Source organism: Gymnoscopelus braueri (genome assembly GCF_963280865.1).
Source record: "Gymnoscopelus braueri genome assembly, chromosome: 14".
Taxonomy (NCBI): Eukaryota; Metazoa; Chordata; class Actinopteri; order Myctophiformes; family Myctophidae; genus Gymnoscopelus; species Gymnoscopelus braueri.
Genome location: NC_137619.1, coordinates 46,174,346 through 46,194,237, shown reverse-complemented (window position 1 = coordinate 46,194,237; position 19,892 = coordinate 46,174,346). Strand labels below are relative to the sequence as shown.

Below are 19,892 nucleotides of genomic sequence, written 5' to 3'. Positions count from 1 at the left end.
GTCAATCTTTCAAAAAGTATATCAAACATTTTGTGAAAACAAATTAGTGGAGGTATACTTCTGCGAGATTAGCCCTGGACACACACACACAGACACACAAACGCACACGCACACGCGCACATGCACACACACGCACACGCACACGCACACGCACACGCACACGCACACGCACACACACACACACACACACACACACACACACACACACACGCACACGCACACGCACACGCACACGCACACACACACACACACACAGCCTCCTGCAGAGCCATGTCATAAAGAGAAATCACATATTTTCAGATGGGGGTCTGTGGGCCGAATACATATCAATTTAGGGAGTCCTTGACACGAAAATGTTTGAGAATCCCCGACCTACAGAAGGTGAGACATGGACAATCCGAGGCCGTGAGAGAAAACCCTGCCCTTTAGCAGGTCTAATCTTCACCCCTCTTCCTTAATGGTGTCAGCTCTCTCTCTCCAGCACCCCGGCCTTCATGCTTCAGTACAAACTGGACCTGGCAGCGCCGGCACCCCCCACCCTGACCCTTCAGAGGCTTCACATGGAGGGGAGACGGAAGTTCAGGCCCCTCGGTCGGAGGTCGTGTCACTCTCTGAGGTGGGGGCGGGTGGTGGAAAAAGTACTCAAATTCTTTACTTAAGTAAAAGTACCAATACTGCAATATACAAATGCACTGTTACAAGTAAAAGTCCAGAAAAGAAAACTTAAGTACAGTACTTAAGTAAATGTACTTAGTTACTTTCCACCACTGGGTGGGGGGGGGGTCCGGGAACGGCGGTCCTGCTGTTGGTTGGTGTGAGACTCGTTCGACAGCTCAATGTTTGATGTTGCATACACACATGACTGTGGGAGTGCAGGTATAGGGCGTAGGCTATGTATGTTCATGCAGAGTGAGTGTGTGTGTGTGTGTGTGTGTGTGTGTGTGTGTGTGTGTGTGTGTGTGTGTGTGTGTGTGTGTGTGTGTGTGTGTGCGTGTGCGTGTGCGTGTGCGTGTGCGTGTGCGTGTGTGGGAAAATGGGTGGGTGTGAAAAAGTAGGCTAAGTAGAAATACTGTAAATGTTTGTCTATCTATCTATGGGTGTGTGCATAGGAAAAAAAAGGTCATGTGTTTTACATACTGTAAAACTAGTGTTTCCTGTTGTTTTCATATTAACATTATGTTCTGCACACGCCTTAGCACTTGCTATAATTGGTCATAACATAAATCCTTATGAGATTGATAAGATATAAGGAATAAACGTGATACCCTTTATCTTATCAATCTCTCCCAAAAAAAACTCAAGATCAAGCGGTCAATCTTAACGACATGGTTGCCCATCCCTGATATAAAGTGATGTTTAATGGGTCTGAGTAAATTCTTTAGCCTGTTGATTAGATTCTCTTGCAGTGGTGTAAAGTAACTAAATACATTTACTCAAGTACTATACTTAAGTACACTTTTGAGGAATTTTTACTTTACTGGAGTATTTCCCAATTTCTCGACTTTTACTTCTACTCCACTACATCTCGGTGACAAATATTGTACTTTTACTCCACTACAATTATTTGAAAACTTTAGTTACTAGTTACTTTTCAGATATAAATTATGACATTATAAAACATACATTTACCACTTAAGCTCTATTTTATACATAGGATATTTGAAAATAGCAGATCTACAAGCTCACAACGCGTCGCGATGAGCTTGTAGATCGGCTATTTTCAAACATTTTCATACTTTTACTGTTGGTACTTTAAGTAAATTTTTATACCAATACTTTTGTACTTTTACTCAAGTACATTTTGAATGCTGGACTTGTAACAGAGTATTTCTATTTTGCAGTATTGGTACTTTTACTTAAGTAAAGAATTTGAGTACTTTTCTTGTATTAAATAAGTGTCTGATGTCTGAAAGGTAGAAGGGCTGAAATAAGAGGTGAATTGAAAGATAGACTACAGAGACAAATAATGGAAAAACACAAAGAAAAACAGAAGTGAGAGAAAGTGTCTCATATTTGTAGTGCTTCTGGTTTTTGTCTGATACTGTCATGAACCACAACTATGTTCCCTTTGCAGTGTGAACCTGCAGCCAGAGGTGGGAACTAACTAAGTACATTTACACAGTACAGTTTTGATGTCCGTATTTCAATGCTTCATACTTCTACTCCACTATAACACAGGCAAATATTGTGTATTTGTGTATTTAGATTATTATTACAAAACACACATTAACCTACTAACCTACTTTCTAAAGATTTCTATGAAACCAACTTTTGAAATAACTTGTGAAATGGGACATTTCACAACTTTTGCAACTTTTGCAACTGGGTAATGAGTACTTTTTTTACTTTAGGTATATTTTGATGCCAATACTTTTGCACTTTTACTCAAGTAACATTTTTAATACAGTGAAACAGTCTGAGTACTGCCTGCGCAGCTCAGGACCTGACCTCATGTGCTCAGACTATACAAGCTGGCATCAGCGCTCATAATGTAGGTCAACATTGCAAAACATGTACCTGGCATAAAAAAGAAAAGGATAAATAAAACAATGTAAAATGCGGGGGAGGTTTTGAAATTGCCCCTCCTTTTATCTCTGTTGCTGATAAAAGAATTGATCCTGGCTGCAGTGACACAGGTGTGTCTGTCTGTTGGATTTTAAGTGGCCAAACATGAACACGAGGGAGGCACGTGTTCACGTGACACACAAGTGCTGTATCAGCAGTACTGGCTCTGGAACAACAGGTTCTGTGTGTGTGTGCGTGCGTGTGCGTGCGTGCGTGTGTGTGTGTGTGTGTGCGTGCGTGTGTGTGTGTGTGTGTGTGTGCGTGCGTGTGTGTGTGTGTGTGCGTGCGCGCGTGCATGCGTGCATGCATGCATGCGTGCGTGCGTGCGTGCGTGTGTGCGTGTGTGTGTGTGTGTGTGTGTGTGTGTGTTGAGATAGTGGTGGGGCAGTGGGACAGTGTTCCACTGCTCGCTGTATGTGAGATAGTGGTGGCTGGTTGCAGTGGGACTATCATTGTGTCTCTGGACATATGGGCAGTTAAATGCTCAACGTCAAATATTTGTGATGAATTACTTATCCAATTATACAAAATAAGTGATTAAATACATGAACAATTTTGGGATTTAGCAGCTAGACGCTCCTATCAAGAGTGACTTACAAGCAAGGTAATCACATACAGTACATAGAATGTAGAGAGACAATGTTGTGACTAGTATCACACATAAACCAATAACCTAGCATCAGTCTAAACAATATTCTATCAAAATAATGATCTGTACATTGAAACGATATGATACCAGAGGTGGACGAAGTACTCGACCCCTATAGCCTGGTAAACCCCACCTTCCGGATATCTCATTTCCATTTGATATCAAATGCAGATGGGGGGGGGGGTTACCAGGCTACTCGACCCCCATACTTGAGGGCATGAGAGTACAGATACTCCTGGTCAAATTTACTCCACTACAAGTAAAAGTAGCTCAGTCAAGTCAGTCTGTAATGTTTTCACAATGAATATATAGGGCCTTGTATAACTCTTGTTTCAGAGAAGTACTGTAGCTCTCTGAAACCACCTGCACTGCATGCACTGATGTGCTTGCTTGTAGAACCACTATGTTATACAAAGCTTGCAGTAAAACCTATAAAAACATAGAAAATACTGAGGAACCAGAACTAAATAATTTTACTCCTATACACCCATACGAGATGTGACAAAGAGGCGAGCGGAAGTCAGTAACACGGCTAGTGTGAGAGTAGACGTGTGGCCAATTGCATTTTAGGGAAGAAAAAAAAAACTGCCAACCTAAAGGCCAAACCGCACCAATGCAACTAGTTGTAACTCCTTTCAAACAACTGTTTTAAGGTCACCCGCACCAATGCAACTCCTTGCAACAGCCATTGGGGATAGTGGTTGCACGTAGTTGCAAGTAGTTGCATGTCATTGGTGTGGAGTAAAATATTTGTCTTGGAAATCTCAAGTAAGAGTAATAAGTATTAAAAGTGAAACAAGCCGAAACAATTGAATTATCTTGAACTCCTATAATTAGCCATTAGTTCAGTGTAAAACGAAATGCATTTGACCTATACATTAAAACTTGTGACATAAATGTTGACCGGAGTCCCCCAAGGCTCTATACCAGGTTTGCTGATTTTTTCACTCAACACCAAATATCTTCACCGAAAACGGCTGATCTGCAAGCTCACAACACGTAGCGACATGATGTTTTGTGAGGTTGTAGATCTGCTATTTTTGTCCCAGAATAGGGACACTAGAGTGGTTAAAGAATAAATAATCTTCATTATTCCACCTCTTTAAGTGCAGTAACCAGATTCTTTCAGTGTGCTGGTTTCATCGCTGTTGCTACACAGCAGAATTAGGCCAAGGCGGAGCACCCCCCCCCCCCCAGCCATGGGGTCATCTCAGAAAGGGGGACTTTTGATTATGATCATTATTCGGTAAATAAAGATGTCAACAAGGTGTTTCCTTGACACTTTATTAAGTAAAAAAAAGAGGAAGGTGAAGAAATGAACGCCCCCCCACCCCGCCGTTCTCAATGGGGTCGCTAATCTCCTCCTTTCATGTGCCATCTCATCTGGAGGGCCCGTTGCTTTCGCTTGGCCATGTGCCGCTGCTGTGGCCCGGCCCTGCGTTGGCCCTATATACTGGCACTTCTCACTCGCAGGTGGGGTGGTGGATATCCTGGCAAGCAGGCATTTGTTTATAAAACCCACTTGTTTTGGGCACAATACTTGAACTAACTTCCATTGAGGGAACAGTGTGAATCTGTGCGAGGCCTTTTCCCAAAGTCCTTTGGAAAGGCGACGGCCCATTGAGAGCGAGAGGAGAGGGGATTACCTTCCCCTTCGACAGTGGTGCATTTCCGAGAGAGCTGATTAGCTTCGGCATTCATTGTTAAATCGAGCAAAGGAAGGCTCTAGTGGAGTGAAAGGATCCAAATAGGTGGGCCCACGAAATAAAACAGCCGCAGGAAGCCCCCTGCTCAAGGCAACCCCGAAAGTTTTCCCAACACTTCTAACCCCCCCCCCCCCCCCCCCAACACTCCTGAGGCAGGGTTTTTTTTTGCGTGAAAAAGGAGATTAGCATACAAAATTAGAGGCGGGATGATTTTTTTTTAAGGGGCAACTTGCCTCATGCCCTACATACACCCAACCACACCCACCCCCCTTTCCCTGTCTGGACAAAGTTAATTAAACTAGTATTAAACAGTAAAGAAACTTCCAAGCGCTAGGGAGTTAGGCGGGGGTGGGTGGGTGGGTGGGTGGGGGGGAAGGGGGAGAGGGAGTGGGGGCTCTTTGAGGATTACAAAGATGAGGGAGAGAAAAGGAGGTATTTGAAGAGGCGAAATTGAGAAAGGCACGATGGAAGGCAGACGAAAAGATTTCTCTTTCTTGTTACTTTGCCCCCGAGGGGGGAATCCCGTCCCTAATGGGATCAATGCGAGGAAGAAGGTACTGTGTCTGTATTGTTTACTGGGTCCCATCAGTGATTACTGTCTCTAAGAATGTGTTAGAGCAGTGGCTCTTTGTTTCAAGGTCCCGTAGTTTGTAATGCATTAGAGGCTACGGATCACCATAGCTCTGAGAGTGTACAAATGGAACCAAATGCACCCGCACGGGTCCATTTGTACATTCAATTTTAGAGTTAGAAACCTGTAAGGGTCCAATTGGTTCCTACTTCCTAACTATGAATAATTTAGTTGGGGACCCCCTGGAACCCGCTCAAGGCCCCCTGGGGGTCCCCGGACCCCACTTTGAAAACCACTGTGTTAAAGGCTGATGAGGTCGACAGAAGCTCTTCAAATGTAAAAAACTGTTCTGACGTATCACATCAAAAGTGTTTATTGTTCATCTTTAATTACATTTTTTTTTTATAGAAAAGAAAAACTAAAGCAAAACTAGGAACAACTGTGCAATAAATTAACAATATACAGTACAAAGTGCTTCATTTTGTATATACAATTAAATACATCCATGGGGCCGAGATAGTCAGGGAAAGACGAAGGGTTGCGGAGAACCGATAACCAGTGTAAAAACAACAAAAAAACAGATGTCAATGTACTCAAAGATCATTTTAAAAAACAATTATGCCAATGATCTTCAGGCTTCTCTATTGAGAAGCCTATTTCTTTTTACTGCATGAGAATAAATAAAATGTGGTGTGGAGAAATCCAAGTTTGATAAATATCCTTTTAAATGGTCAATGACTTTTCAAAATATTATCGTAACAAGTAAAAAAATATAGTTTTAAATATATTCAGACCAATATTCTAAAAAATAACCAAAATCATGTACTCTATAATGTAGTGTTATGCACCCTGCCATGCCATTACACAAAACTGAGTCTAGTTAAGACAATTTGAAAATGCATTTTTGTCCAAAACACATGGTACACAAGGCACATGGTAGTAAAAGTGGATGTGGAATCTAGGTGGAGGGTGGCAAAGAAGATATTACAGTAGCTTAGTGCTTCTTCCTCAGTCGGAGGGTCTTCTTGCGGCTGCCAGAACTCTCGTTCCGTCCCTTCTGACCCCCTTTCTTCACACAGAAATACTTGGTCACCGTCTTGCTGCACTGCTCGCACTTGACCGCGCAGCACCAGTGGAACTTACAGTTACAGCTCGACACCATCTCGGCCTTGCGCTCCTCGACCGCCAGCCCGCACTCCCCGCACAGCCGCTTGCAGCTGCGCTTCTCCCACTTGCTCAGGCTCTTGCCTTTCTTGAGGCACTCGCGGCCCTCCGTGCCGGGCAGGCCCAGCGTTCGGTTTTCCAGGCAGTAATCGGGGGAGTCCTCGAGATGCACCAGCTCCTTGCGGGAGATGAGACTGAAGGTCTCGGCGATGGCCCCCCGGCTGGCCGCGCTGTTCCCCGCCCCGCGGAGAAGGTCCACCTTCAGGGCCCGGTGGTACTTTTCCTTCAGGTAGTTGCCCACCTCCCGGAACTCCGGGAGCTGCAGCCAGCAGGTCTGCGTGGTGCAGCTTCCCGACACTCCGTGGCACTTGCACGTCCGCTGCATGGTCCCCTTTACGGCCTGAAGGGTGGGAGGAACAAGACAGGAGGGGGAAATATGGAAAGATTTGTTTCATTCTGGGTACATTCTGGCCATTGGCGGTTCACACTGTTGAAGACCATCACATTTTGCATAGAAGAAAGGCCAAGGGCTGCTTTGTCCGTTGATTGACGTGTTGTCAAATTCACTAATTGTATGCTGCAGGGTGTTCCACTTATAGCCTAAAAAGGATGAATACTTTTAAAGACAGAAATATGAGGTTCAAGGTTTGCATTCCTGAAAACCTTGCTTTGCCAGCTATTGTTGCATCAACAGCGTTTCCTGACTTTGCCCGACACAAAAACAGCTGTCAGTTGAAAAGGAGCGTTTCTTTTCGGTGAGGGGGTGAACTTTCATGTCGAGATGAGGCTGAATCAAAAGTTTCACATTGAGTGCCATTGTCTCCCAGAAGAAAAAGGAGTATTTATTTAGCGTGTCCCCATTATCAACATGTTTTCTACTGGGAGAAGACCCAATGGAGAGTCCCACTGAGTGGACAAATGTAAAAGTTTTTTTTTTTAGGGTTTCTTTCTCTCCCCATTTTTTCTGTTACAATGATGCTCCAGGTGCCATGGGGATCCCGGAGCCCAACAGGAGGGCACGCAGGCTGGGTAAACAAAGAGCACTTCAGCTGCATGCCTGTGGTCCCCTCAGACTCCTCCGGGGGCCAAACAAAGACCAACGTAAATGTGGGATCCGTATTGTAAGAATGAAACTAAACACTTTATTTAAAAAAAAAGAGAAGAAGAACGCAGCATAATAACAGAACACCGTGCAATGTCTGGCTCCCCAGGAGCTCTAATTAAGCGCGCACCAGTGATCCTGAGATTCTCAAGTTGAAGTATTGTCATAAAGGGCATTCACCGCCGGTAAATGGGCCCTTCTGGTACACCGAACACACTGTTGTTATTGGTGGACGAGTGGCACCTCACTTATAGGGAGGTGAAAGGAGACGCTTGGGTGGCACACTCAGTAATTCTGAGCAGGGGGGGAAAAAATGATTCAAAAGGTACTTTACATTGTGGATTCAGCCGGGGGCCGAGAGAGAGAGAGAGAGATTCGCAAATCTCCAGCCAGGCTCCCCACCTTTGAACCACAAGAGTTCTCCAAGAGACCTCGTCGTGGTCACTCCACTGGTAGAGTCCTACAGATATGAATACTGTTGTGGTTATGGAAGGCCCCGAGTACAGTACCTTGCGTCCGGCTTCATTGTTGTGGAGATTCATGGCGGCCCGCGCGTCCTGCCCGGTCTCCAAAGCGTCCACAAACTGCTTTGAGATCACCTCGCCAAAGCCCACGTTGTCACTGCAGCCTCCCCACAGCCACCCATGACCGCCTGGAGAAGTAGAAAAGAATCAACCATAAAAACTGATATTCTCTCACCACGTATAATGTTCTTCCTGCATGAAGAATTAGTCATGAGGAAGTCTTGTGAATGTGTGTTACCCAGTATAGATACTGTACTCCTGGTCAAATATTACTCGACTATAAGTGAAAGTTGTTCAGTGAAATTTGTACTTGAGTTAAAGTACTGGAGTACTTGATTTGAAAAAAAGAAAAACACTTTAGCATTAAAAGTATTCGACAGTACAAATTACAAGGTACATTTTCTTTTTAATGTCAATGCATTGCTGTATTAAAATTAAGACATTTTCCAAAATAATTGAAAGATTTTCCAGAATTTTTCAAAAAATATAAAACATCAGATCTACAAGCTCACAACTCATTGCATAATGATGCGATGTGAGCTTGTATATCTGCCATTTTCACTATTATTTCAAATAGGGCTTAAGATGTTAATTCATATTGATACTTTTTTCCCACCTACAAATGTAGTTGAAATATAGTCGAGTGAAAGTCAAAAGTATTCACAAAACACAATACTGTCCACCACTGGTGATCTGTTAAAACAACAGACGCATGATAAGAATGTAAGATAGCATCTTAAAAACAGCGTCTGCAGTGGCTCTTCTCACCCCGCTGGCCGTTCCTGGTGTCATCACAGCCACAGTTGTCAAAGTCTCCGAGGCTGCAGTTCCTGGTCAGAGTGTACATCACCCCGGCTGAGCTGATGGCGTGGACAAACGCCGTTTCCCGGTTTGCTGGAAGCAGATATAATATAAACCTTTATTTAACCAGTAAAAATACATTGAGACTATCGTCTTTTTTTGTACACTGGCCAAAGAGGCAGGGATTTTTTAAGTTCCATGCATTGAAATGGACAAAACGCCATAAAACAAACATGCTGTCCCTAAAATCCTAATGAAAAGCATACAACCAAATAGATACAACAAAAACTAATAAATACAACAAAAACTAATAAATACAATAAAACCAAATAAATACAATAAAACCAAATAAATACAATAATACATGAGGGGATAAAAACATAATTAAAATGACCACTACAAACTAAACATCAGAGCAGATACAGATATTCGCATGCATCTCCATTACTATCCAGCTTATCACTGTAAATGACCCCCCCCCCCCCAACTGTTTAATGTACATATTTTTCTTTTGTATTACTACTCGTTTATATATTATGTTTAGCATATTATTGTATGTCTTTAAATGTCTCAATGAATTGAATACACAGGACCTCAATGGAAATAAGCCCTGGGATTTTTTGGGGTTATCCTTTTAGCATCCTTTTGTATAAATATGTACCACTGTACCTTTTTTGCAAACTGCTAATAAAGTATTCAATCAATCAATCAATCAATCAATCATTTTAAAGACCAAGAGAGACGCACGTTAATATTCCTTTCTCCCAGCAGATCATTCATAGTATGTTATTATGCATTTGGGGTATATATGTAGGCTATGTATACATGTGTCACTATAATGTATAGTAGTAAAGTGAAAGGGTCATTATAATTTGTCGTGGATACTTGTTGTATCTTGTTGTGAGTGAGTAATTACTTATTAAGTGCCTCATATTCTATACTTTCCATATAGAAATAGCACCATTATCTTTTTTAATTAGGCCTAATAATTTTTCTTCATTCTCTCTCGGGCTATATAAAATATAAACCATATCTTTTGCATGAACCCTCATCAACCCCGTAACACAAACCATTATCGTTAGTCGTGTCTCATTTGCAGATGCCAATGTTTCTCATGTAGTGCAGTAGTTCTCAATCATTTTCATGTCAAGGACCCCCAAAATTGATATGAATTTGACACCCATTTGAAAAGATGTATTTTTTAAAGAATATTTGTGTTTTTCAAAACTATTCTAAAATGTTTAGAAATGCCACGTATTGTGGTTATTTTTGAATAGGCAAAGAATAAAATGTTAAAATTGTTCCTAATTTAGCTGGGGACCCACATGAAACCCCCTGAGGGACCCCTGGGAGTCCCTGGACCTCCACTTTAGAGAGCCAGTGCCGGCCGTAATGAACACACGGGAGGGATCTAGACAGTAACTGTCTAGATCTGGGTTCCTCGTGTTCTCACAAGCCTCGAACAGCAGAGCTGTGCTCTGTAGATGTTGTGAACTGGATTAGTGTGTTTGCTCAGCCTTACAGCCATCAAGGGCCACAGTAACTATCCCTGAAAGACGAAGAATGGTGAATCTGCTCCTCGCTAAACAAACATCTCGGTCCTTAAGCCTCGCACCCCCGCCCCGAGGATGACACAGAATAATTTTTTTTTTTTTTTTTTTTTACAAAGTAGTTGCCAATTTAGTTATATATCCCACGCTAGATATGTAGAGAGAAGGCAAAGAAAATGGTGCACGAGGAATAGTGAAAATAGGAGAGCTACAAGCTCACATTTTGAATATTTCGAAAAAGAATGTGAAATTTTTGAAGGCTTTTTTCTTATCTTTTTATTTTAATTCTTTATGTTGCCTATGATGTTATGCCCAAAAAGACATGCTGAAAGTGGTTAATTGGATGATATAGACCGGTGGTTCTGAAAAATGGATTCCAGGGACTCTCCGGGTTCCTTTAGGGGGGTCTAAATTGACCCTTACAAGTCTGTAACTCTGACAGTATACAATTGAACCAAATGGACCCTAACGGGTCCATTTGGTTCAATTTGTATACTGTCAGAGTTAAAGGAGCAGTTCACCCAAAAAATTACTTATTTTCTATCAATTACACACCCCATGAAGCCTTGCATTCATGGAGCTTTTTTTAGTTTTTGTCGCATTTTTGAGCCCATAATTTGACGACCAGTGGAGGAGACTCTAAAGAGTCTCCATTGAGTTTCCCGCCAGTCATCAAATTATTGGCTTAGGAATGCGACAAAACAATATCCATGAATTCAAGGCTTCGTGGGGTGTGCAATTGATAGAAAATAAGTCATTTTTTTGGGTGAACTACTCCTTTAAGGGGAGACCTTGAAAAAAGTTTGAAAACCATTGATATTATAGACATATTACAGATATTACATATATTACAGATATTACATATATTACAGATATTATAGGAAAACATGAACTGATGGTTGTGAAGTGTCTCTCACCGCTGCGCAGGCTGCTGTGTGTGGACAGCTGCAGGGCTCTCTCTGGACAATTCCAACGGTCCCATGCAAACTGGTGCTTGCATTCTTCTATGCCACTCTGCGCCCCCGCCGCCACGCTGCTGGAGTAGATCAGGTATGCCTGGCACGACCACAGAGGAAGGAGGAAGGTGTTTAGATTAGTTGGTTTCCAAACTTTTCATAGCTCGAGACCCAAAAGAAAAATGTCTCCCCGGGACCCAAACTAGTGAAAATAGCAGATCTAGATTTGTTTGTTTGTTTGTTTTGGAATTCATCAAATTCTTCAAAAACAACATATTAAAAAAAAATAGGTGAAAATCTTTTGAAATAATATTCTTTTTTTAATGGGGAAAGGAAAGGAGATATTTACTTGAGTCGTGACCCATAAAAACTGGTCCGTGACCCACAAATGGGTCCCGACCCACTGTTTGGGAAACAGTGCTGCCTTTACACAGCCCAATTACAGTAACAACTCAAAGTATCAAGTTGATTAAAAATACTTTAAAGTATGTTTCAAATGGGTTATCTGTATAATGTTGCTGTCTCATCTCCATGTTTCAACCTTTTGCGTATTTTTTTCGTAAATTAACTCCCTTCCCTTTAACCCACTTCCTCTTACTACAGCATCACACAAAAGCATCAAAAGCAGCAGATCTGCATGCTTGCAGATCTGCTACTTTTGCCATTTCAGAATTTGAGTCCTGATAAGTAACAGTTTCCACCCGACAGAGACGATATAATAAGTGATATTGCACTAATTGTATAATTATGTTCATGAGGTAATCAATATCATGAAGGCTGACTTGACCTCTGAGGTTACTGGCACAGTGGTTCTCAAACTCTGTCAGAGTTATAGCCCAATAAGGGTCCATTTGGTTCCTAACTATCAATCATTCTTCTGGAACCTCCTTTTTGCAGGCTATAAATAAGCAGTAAAAAAAAGCAGCAGCTAAACATGGAAGAAAACACCGTACTATGTATGCACACAAAAATAATTCAGGTCATTCAGGTTGTTATTCCTCAAAACACATAAACACGGTTCGCAGTCAACAGAAAATGTCACTCCCACGCTCTGCCACATCTCTCTGTCCATATGCCCAAAGGCGACCAGCTGAATGCCATCACTAATTATAAGCACCTCAGCTACAGTGAACCTAATGCCAGAGCAGAACCTAATGCCAGAGCAGTTCCACTAAGAACAAGTGAATAATACTTTTAATTGAATAATAAAAATACAAGACTTTATACAAAAGTCACATATGGCTCCTACATCCATCCGTCTTTAGGCCAAAGGTGCTTAGCCTAATAAAAAAAGATTCCACCGCTCAGTGAGTCAGGTCACCACCACTCAGTGAGTCAGGTCAGGAGAAAACAAAGTCATCTGTGTCACAAGTGTCAATGTCAAAGTCTATGAAGACCAAAGGTCAGCTGCACGTCCTCATGGATGCTCTGCTCCCTGCAGAAGGCAGACCTTGGTGATATAGGCCTTTCCAGAGCCGGTTCCTTTTACAGTATGCTTGTTGTCCTTTGCTATTTTACACACACACACACACACACACACACACACACGCACACACACACACACACACACACACACACACACACACACACACACACACACACACACACACACACACACACACACACACACACACACACACACACACACACACACACACACAATGTACACCCACATTTGCACTCAAAGGACTACAATGCTTTTTGTGTTCTATTCTTTTGACAGATATGTTCAAATACGATCACATATATTGAACGTTTTGTCAATCAATAAATAAATCAATCAATCAATGTTTTTTTTTTCCTTTATGAAAGTACCATAAAGTTCAGCCAGTACCTATACTATCTCAAGTGCCTGCAAGTTGATTTTCATACCGCACCGAAATGAATGGAACCCAATGGCTTCCTTGAACACGAACAAACTACCTGTTGTTGGGAATTTAGTTGACCAACCATGTGGTCCCCATGAGTCTCCCTCTTAACTAAGGGCAGTACAAGGCAGTATCACATGACAAGTCCTGAAGTTTATTACACACATAGAGATTATAATACAGTATAGGACACATGACGTGACCAGAAGATATGAGATAAGGACAAGAACAGAATGAGTAGAAATAGAACATCTCGTATCATCTGATTGTCATGGCGTCAAATGTATCAGTATGTGCTTACGCAGATGAGAGTGATTCAACACTATGTATTGGGGTCAATCAGATTAAGGTCAGTCCCATAATCATATCAGATAAAGGTCAAGTCCCATGATCATAACATTACGGCATGCTTTGGGAAATGGTTGGTGGTAATGTCAAGTATAACATGAGTCGTTGTAGTCAAGTCAATGGCCTAAACATGCGATGCCACCAGTATTGGCCCTTTAACAATAACTGCTGCTGCTACTACTTAATCAAATGGTTCTCAAAGTGGGATCCAGGGACCCTCAGGGTAACAAATGGACCCTTATAGGTCCGTAACTGCGGGAGTGTACAAATGGAACCAAATTCCAAAATAACAATTTTACCTGGATAAAAAATCTGAAAAAAAATCTGAAAAAAATATTAATTGCTGGCCCGGGCCGCTGGCGTAGCAGTCCGGGCACCTAGGCTCCGAAGTAGCATGACAGCGCGTCACGGGTTCGAGTCTCGATCACGACGGCCTTTTCTGCATGTCACTCACCATCTCTCTCCTCATTTCCTGTCAACCTACTATTAATAAAGGCATAAAAAATGCCCCAAAACAAAAAAATGTAGTAATAATATATATATAGTATATATGAATTGCTTTGCCAAACATTTTTTTCTCTTAAACCTGATTCGCCAGGAGTGCACAGACAGACAGAGCGCTGTTAAAAAACAGATCACCCTCTCTCTCTCTCTCCACTTTGGCGTTCGTTGGCTCCGTCATTCTGGGTTCTTCTTCAGACTGTGTGAACGATACACACTAATACGTCTCAAGTGGACTTTTTTTGGGGGGGGGGGGGGAGATTGGAGGAGTATACCACCTCTTTCACAGGGGTCTGCTTCCCCTAATGATGACCACCCACTACAGCCAGCGTCTACCCTCCTCGCCTCTCATGGCTCTTTACACACTCCAGCTCCGAGACACGCAGAGCCTGACGGAGGTCAAGTGTGTGAGAGGCACAAGGGGAATCACAAAGGACCAAGAATATCATTGATATATCATTAACGCCATTGTGTGGCCAGTGGGTGGACAAACCAAGTACTCAACCCCATGTACTTGAGTCAAAAGTACAGATACTCCTCCTGGTCCATGTTACTCCACCACAAAGTTAAAAGTTGCCCGGTGCTAGAGTTAACCCATTATAAGACCCGAGGCCGATTCTATACAAATGCCTTCTAAATCAGTAGTTCTCAAAAAATGTTCAAAAATAGCAGATGTACAAGCTCGTAGCGCGGCACGAAGTGACGCGCTGTGAGCTTGTAGATCTGCTATATTTCAATGGCCAACGCAAAAAAATCTAAAATCACACAGGTGATTTCTCGTTTTTTTTTAAGTACTGGAGAACTTTTTTAAGTATCCAAAAGTGCATGCTTTTAGAAATACTTTTTCAAAAGTACAAATTACATTTTCTGCGCGGTGAGCTTGTAGACAATCTTATTTTGTCAATGTATTAACATTTTATTAACTACTCTTTTGGAAGTCCCTGGCACAAAATCTTTTCATGATGGCGTCCGCGGCCAAATGCATACCAATTTGGGGGTCCTTGTCTTGACATGAAAATGTTTGAGAACCACTGTGTTACACCCTATAGGAAAGTTGTTCTTTCGCTCTTTTTGGGGAAAGGTCGTAGAAAAGGGATAAAAGATCAAAAGAATGCTGGCTTACCTTGGGTCCAGTCATCAAGAAATTATTCACTGACCTGGAAAGGGAGACAGCTTATTAAGTCAGGAAATGAAGTGTCCCTTCACAGGACTGAGGAATGCCTCTGTCTGCTCTGCGCCCCAACATCTCTCATTAGTGCACTTAATAACAATTTCACTTTGTGTCATCAGCGGACATCCAAAACCATAAGGAAAACCTAACTAACCTTAGAGGCCAAGTGCAGAGTCAAACTATACTTTCATTTGATTTAAAATATATGGGTTTCAAATGCAAAAACACGACATGCATTCAATACCCAGAAAACAACAACTAAAATACCCCCAAATAATTGGATAGATAGTTAGACAGACAGACAGATAGATTGATCGATCGATCCTGCAGGAGAAATTCAGTTGTCATAGCATGGCCCATGGCCACAGCAAGCTAAGTTTTAAGAATTAAAAGATAGTAATAATTGCATGTCAGCTATACAATTATAGCATAATCAAATAGCATGTCAAATATATAATAAATTGTATTGTATTCGAAAATAATGAAACTAAAAATATAATGATATAATATAGATATTATATATCTTGACTCTTACTCTTACCTTTGCCTTACTTACTTACTTACCTTCTTACTTACTTACTTACTTACTTACTTACCTACCCGTGTTTCATTTGCACTGCTGTTACTGCTATGACACCTGAGTTTCCCCACAGGGATCAATAAAAGTTGATCTGATCTTATCTTACGGATTAACCAGCATTTCCCAGGAAATGCTGTATAATGCCGTATAATATTTTACAGTTCAATTACTAGTTTGCTACATAAAAACCCATCCTATAAGTACTATAAGATCATAATTAAGTCATATTAGGCTATTGCCATACTATGTATAACGTTAAAATTATAATTAAATTAATAGGGTCCATGCAGCAACTTAAAAAGGAGAATAATTAGGACTATACAACCCCTTTCACTTATTTTCTACATTCCAGTTATTCTAAATTTGCCATTGCGTGAAATGCACTGGAGGGGAATAAAACATAAGGATTTAAAATGCAAAAACACTTACCAGCCACAACAACACCTCATGTGAGTCAACAGAATGAAAACATAATAGAAAGTCTCCATGTGAAGGAACATCCTGACAGGTAGATAGATGGAATGAATGAATGAATGAATGAATGAATAAATGAATGGCAGCAGCTCTATCCTCGCAGCCGGAGGGTCGACAGGACACTGAGCTATACCTACATATGAAACCTCTCCCAGGGCTATACCCCAAGAGTCTGAACCCACATTGGAGGAAGAAGGGGGGGGGGGGCTTCTGAAATGGACCCCACTCTCGTCCCCAACAAGAGATTATCTGCTTAATTAAAGATTTTCCCCCTTCCGACTCCCTCGGCCAATCAGAGCCATTGTACCAAGGAGGGACTGAAGTGATCAAAGAGGCACCCTGGGCCTTGAGCCGCGGCCCAGTGGAACTGGTGGCCCTTTCCTCCCGAAGAGCCAAAGGAAGATCCGTTTAATCCTTATGTGAGACTGTAACACTGATCTCTTTGCATTTCAAGCCCGCTGAAAAGTTTATTTAGGCTACACATTATACTCTTCATGTTGAAAGACGTGTTAATCCATTCGATCCGGGAACGCATCCCGTGTCATTTTTAGATTTCTTTGGGCTATTCAAAAATAGCAGATCTACAAGCTCATAGCTTGTAGATCTGAGCTTGTAGATCTGCTATATTTTTTTTAATCGTGGAAATTTGTGCAAATCTCAGATTTTTAACTCAAATCTTTGCTTCTGGGGATTCTACAAATGTCTTCTAAATCCTAACAGTTTTTTTTTTTTAAATGTTGTTCCAGGGACCCCCAGAAGATTTGAGTTAAAAACGTTTGCTTTAAAAATCTATTCAAAGATTTGCACAAAGTTTCAAGATTTTTCAAAAATAGCAGATCTACAAGCTCATATGAGCTTGTATATCTGCTATTTTTGAATAGCCAAAGTATAAATTAATGGTTAATGTGGTTAAAATGTAAAATGACTGTGCTTTCCCGGTCTAAATGGGTTAACTGATTGCTTGGGGATTAGTACAAGTTTGTTCCTGGATCATGATTTTTTTGTTTTGATTAGGTAACAAAAAGGCCAAACAGAGCAGTGGTTCTCAAACATTTTCATGTCAAGAACCTGACGCATTTGCGACGCATCGTGAGCTTGTAGATCGGCTATTTTGAAATTGCCGATGTACGTAGGTTTAAAGTGGTTAAACAGATTTCGATGCTATAGTAACTAATTTAGCTGCGAACCCCCTCAAGGACCTCTGGGGGTCCCCGGGCCCCACTTTGAGAACCACCGTTTTAGAGGGAATTAAGATTGTGTTAAAGGTAAAGTAAATGTGTGATTAAATTAATGTTACCATCCTCTAAAGATGACATTAAAATTAATCTTTGAGTATGTTGTCTAATGAGCATTGCACTAGGGCCTAGGCTAATCCGAGGCCACATCCCTCTAACTTGTGTTGGTAGACATTCCTGTTAAACTGTAGGGCTGTCACCCTTTCACTGCATCTCAAACCAAAGCAAATTCCTTCCATACAACTCATTGTAAAGTGATCCTGATACTGAAATCGGGTCATAATAAGACAATTATCAGTAATCAGATTAGGTCAAACAAAATCAAATGGTTGATTTTGGGAAATGTTTTATGGCAATGCAGTGTTTTCTATTATGAAATTGCTTTAACAGACCCTTGAAAGTGAGTTGGAAAAAATCACAGGCCTCATTCCTTCACACACCGGAAAGGAGTAAAAAAAAAAGTTTATCCAGGTTGCTGTCTCAAAATAATAGGCATGGATGCTGCAAACAAAATATATTTACATTTCAACTACATAAACGCCTGGAGTGGATATTAGGGTCATAGGGTGAATAAAAGCAAATGCACTCAATCTAATATAAACCTCGTCAGAAAACTGATTCGACTAGATTGACAGCCTAGTGATTGATCAGATTATTGGGTATTTGCATCACTAATCCAGATGGGTCCCTACCTAACTTAAGGTTTTAGGTTTATTACTAAATAACCCCGTGACCTTTAGGTGCCTTTCCTTTGGTATTCGTGCATCTTCTCGTGTGCAAATTAGGATTAGAGTGCTTAAAGAGGCTCCCTTGAAGGATGTTTTTGGATTAAGGAAACGCCAAGAGGAATGACAAATAGCCTAGGGGTTTATTCTAAAAAACAACAACAACTTTAGAATAACAACTTTCTCATTCCTCAGCAAAATGTGTAAAATATTCAGTCAAAACAGACTAAATCATGCAATATAGCAAAGGCTACGTTTGCATCATGCAAGGAGTTGCAAAAAGTTACACAAATCAATTTGCTGACTGATGAATTAGTGGAGCTCTTAACCCCCCCATCAGCATATATTTCTACTTATAAAATGCTGATGGAATGTGAAAGATGAGCAAAAAGGATGTGTAACCAGTCCTGTATGAAGTCGTGATACATAAAAGAAATGACCAACACATCTGCAGACACATGTAGGCTACGTGTACGCATACATTGGCCTCTATACTACCTTGAACACACGAGTAGCCTATTATTTTGGGGCTTTAGAAACTTGCTGACATTCTATAAATTTAAATAGCATTGCAAACTTGGATTTGGTTGACAATACTTGACAGCATACTATTATAAAGACATTTTTACGGGCAAAAAGTGAGTAACTCATCATGGAAATGGATATGACAAATGGATATGACAAATGGCATATCCATTTGTCATATCGATCTCGACTAACGTGCCAAGTTAACAGCTTCCATTAACCACTTAATCCATTAAAACCAGGATTTAATGTGTGGATTTTAAAAAAAAGTTTTTGAAAGTGTGCTTAACTACCGATTTAGAAGGCATTTGTAGAATCGGCCTCAGGTCTTAATGGGTTAATACCTATATTCTTAGTTGACCGGGGTGCCCTGTACTAGGTCGGCTCGACTCGGCTGTTATTTGCTTCAACACCAAATCTCTTTGCCGAAAATAGCTGATTTGATTAGGATTAGGGACAACGGTTTGTACCTAATGCAATATAGATAATTACGTTTCTTAAGCCCAAAATAATGTTTCAAGTGTTATATGCCATGGTCTGTATGATTATGTACATCCACACACACACACACACACACTATATTTTATTATCTTCTGTTGCATGCTGTTGCATTTAATTCGATTATAGAAATAAAGTTTAAATTGTTTCATATTCAGTTTATTTTCATATACATTATATATCTATATATCTACATGTGTATATATATATATATATATATATATATATATACACACACACATACTGTATATAGATATATACAATATATATATAGAGATAATTATTATATACACCCACATATAACGTTTGAAATGTCAGCAGTGTGTTCGAGCTTTACATAATTCTGCATGATAGGCGACACTATAGGTTATTTCATAAT

The 19,892-nt window shown here is 40.9% G+C and overlaps 1 protein-coding gene across 1 annotated transcript; it reads right to left on the bottom strand.

The window, feature by feature from the left end:
* Positions 1 to 6,485: 6,485 nt before the first annotated feature.
* On the bottom strand, positions 6,486 to 16,556 carry wnt8b (wingless-type MMTV integration site family, member 8b; the record flags this gene model as incomplete). Its single annotated transcript, XM_080449487.1, has 6 exons — positions 6,486 to 7,055; positions 8,267 to 8,409; positions 9,050 to 9,175; positions 11,550 to 11,688; positions 15,429 to 15,462; positions 16,486 to 16,556. The coding sequence occupies 6 exons, from the start codon at positions 16,554 to 16,556 to the stop codon at positions 6,486 to 6,488; spliced, it is 1,083 nt and encodes a 360-aa protein (XP_080305613.1).
* Positions 16,557 to 19,892: the final 3,336 nt, after the last annotated feature.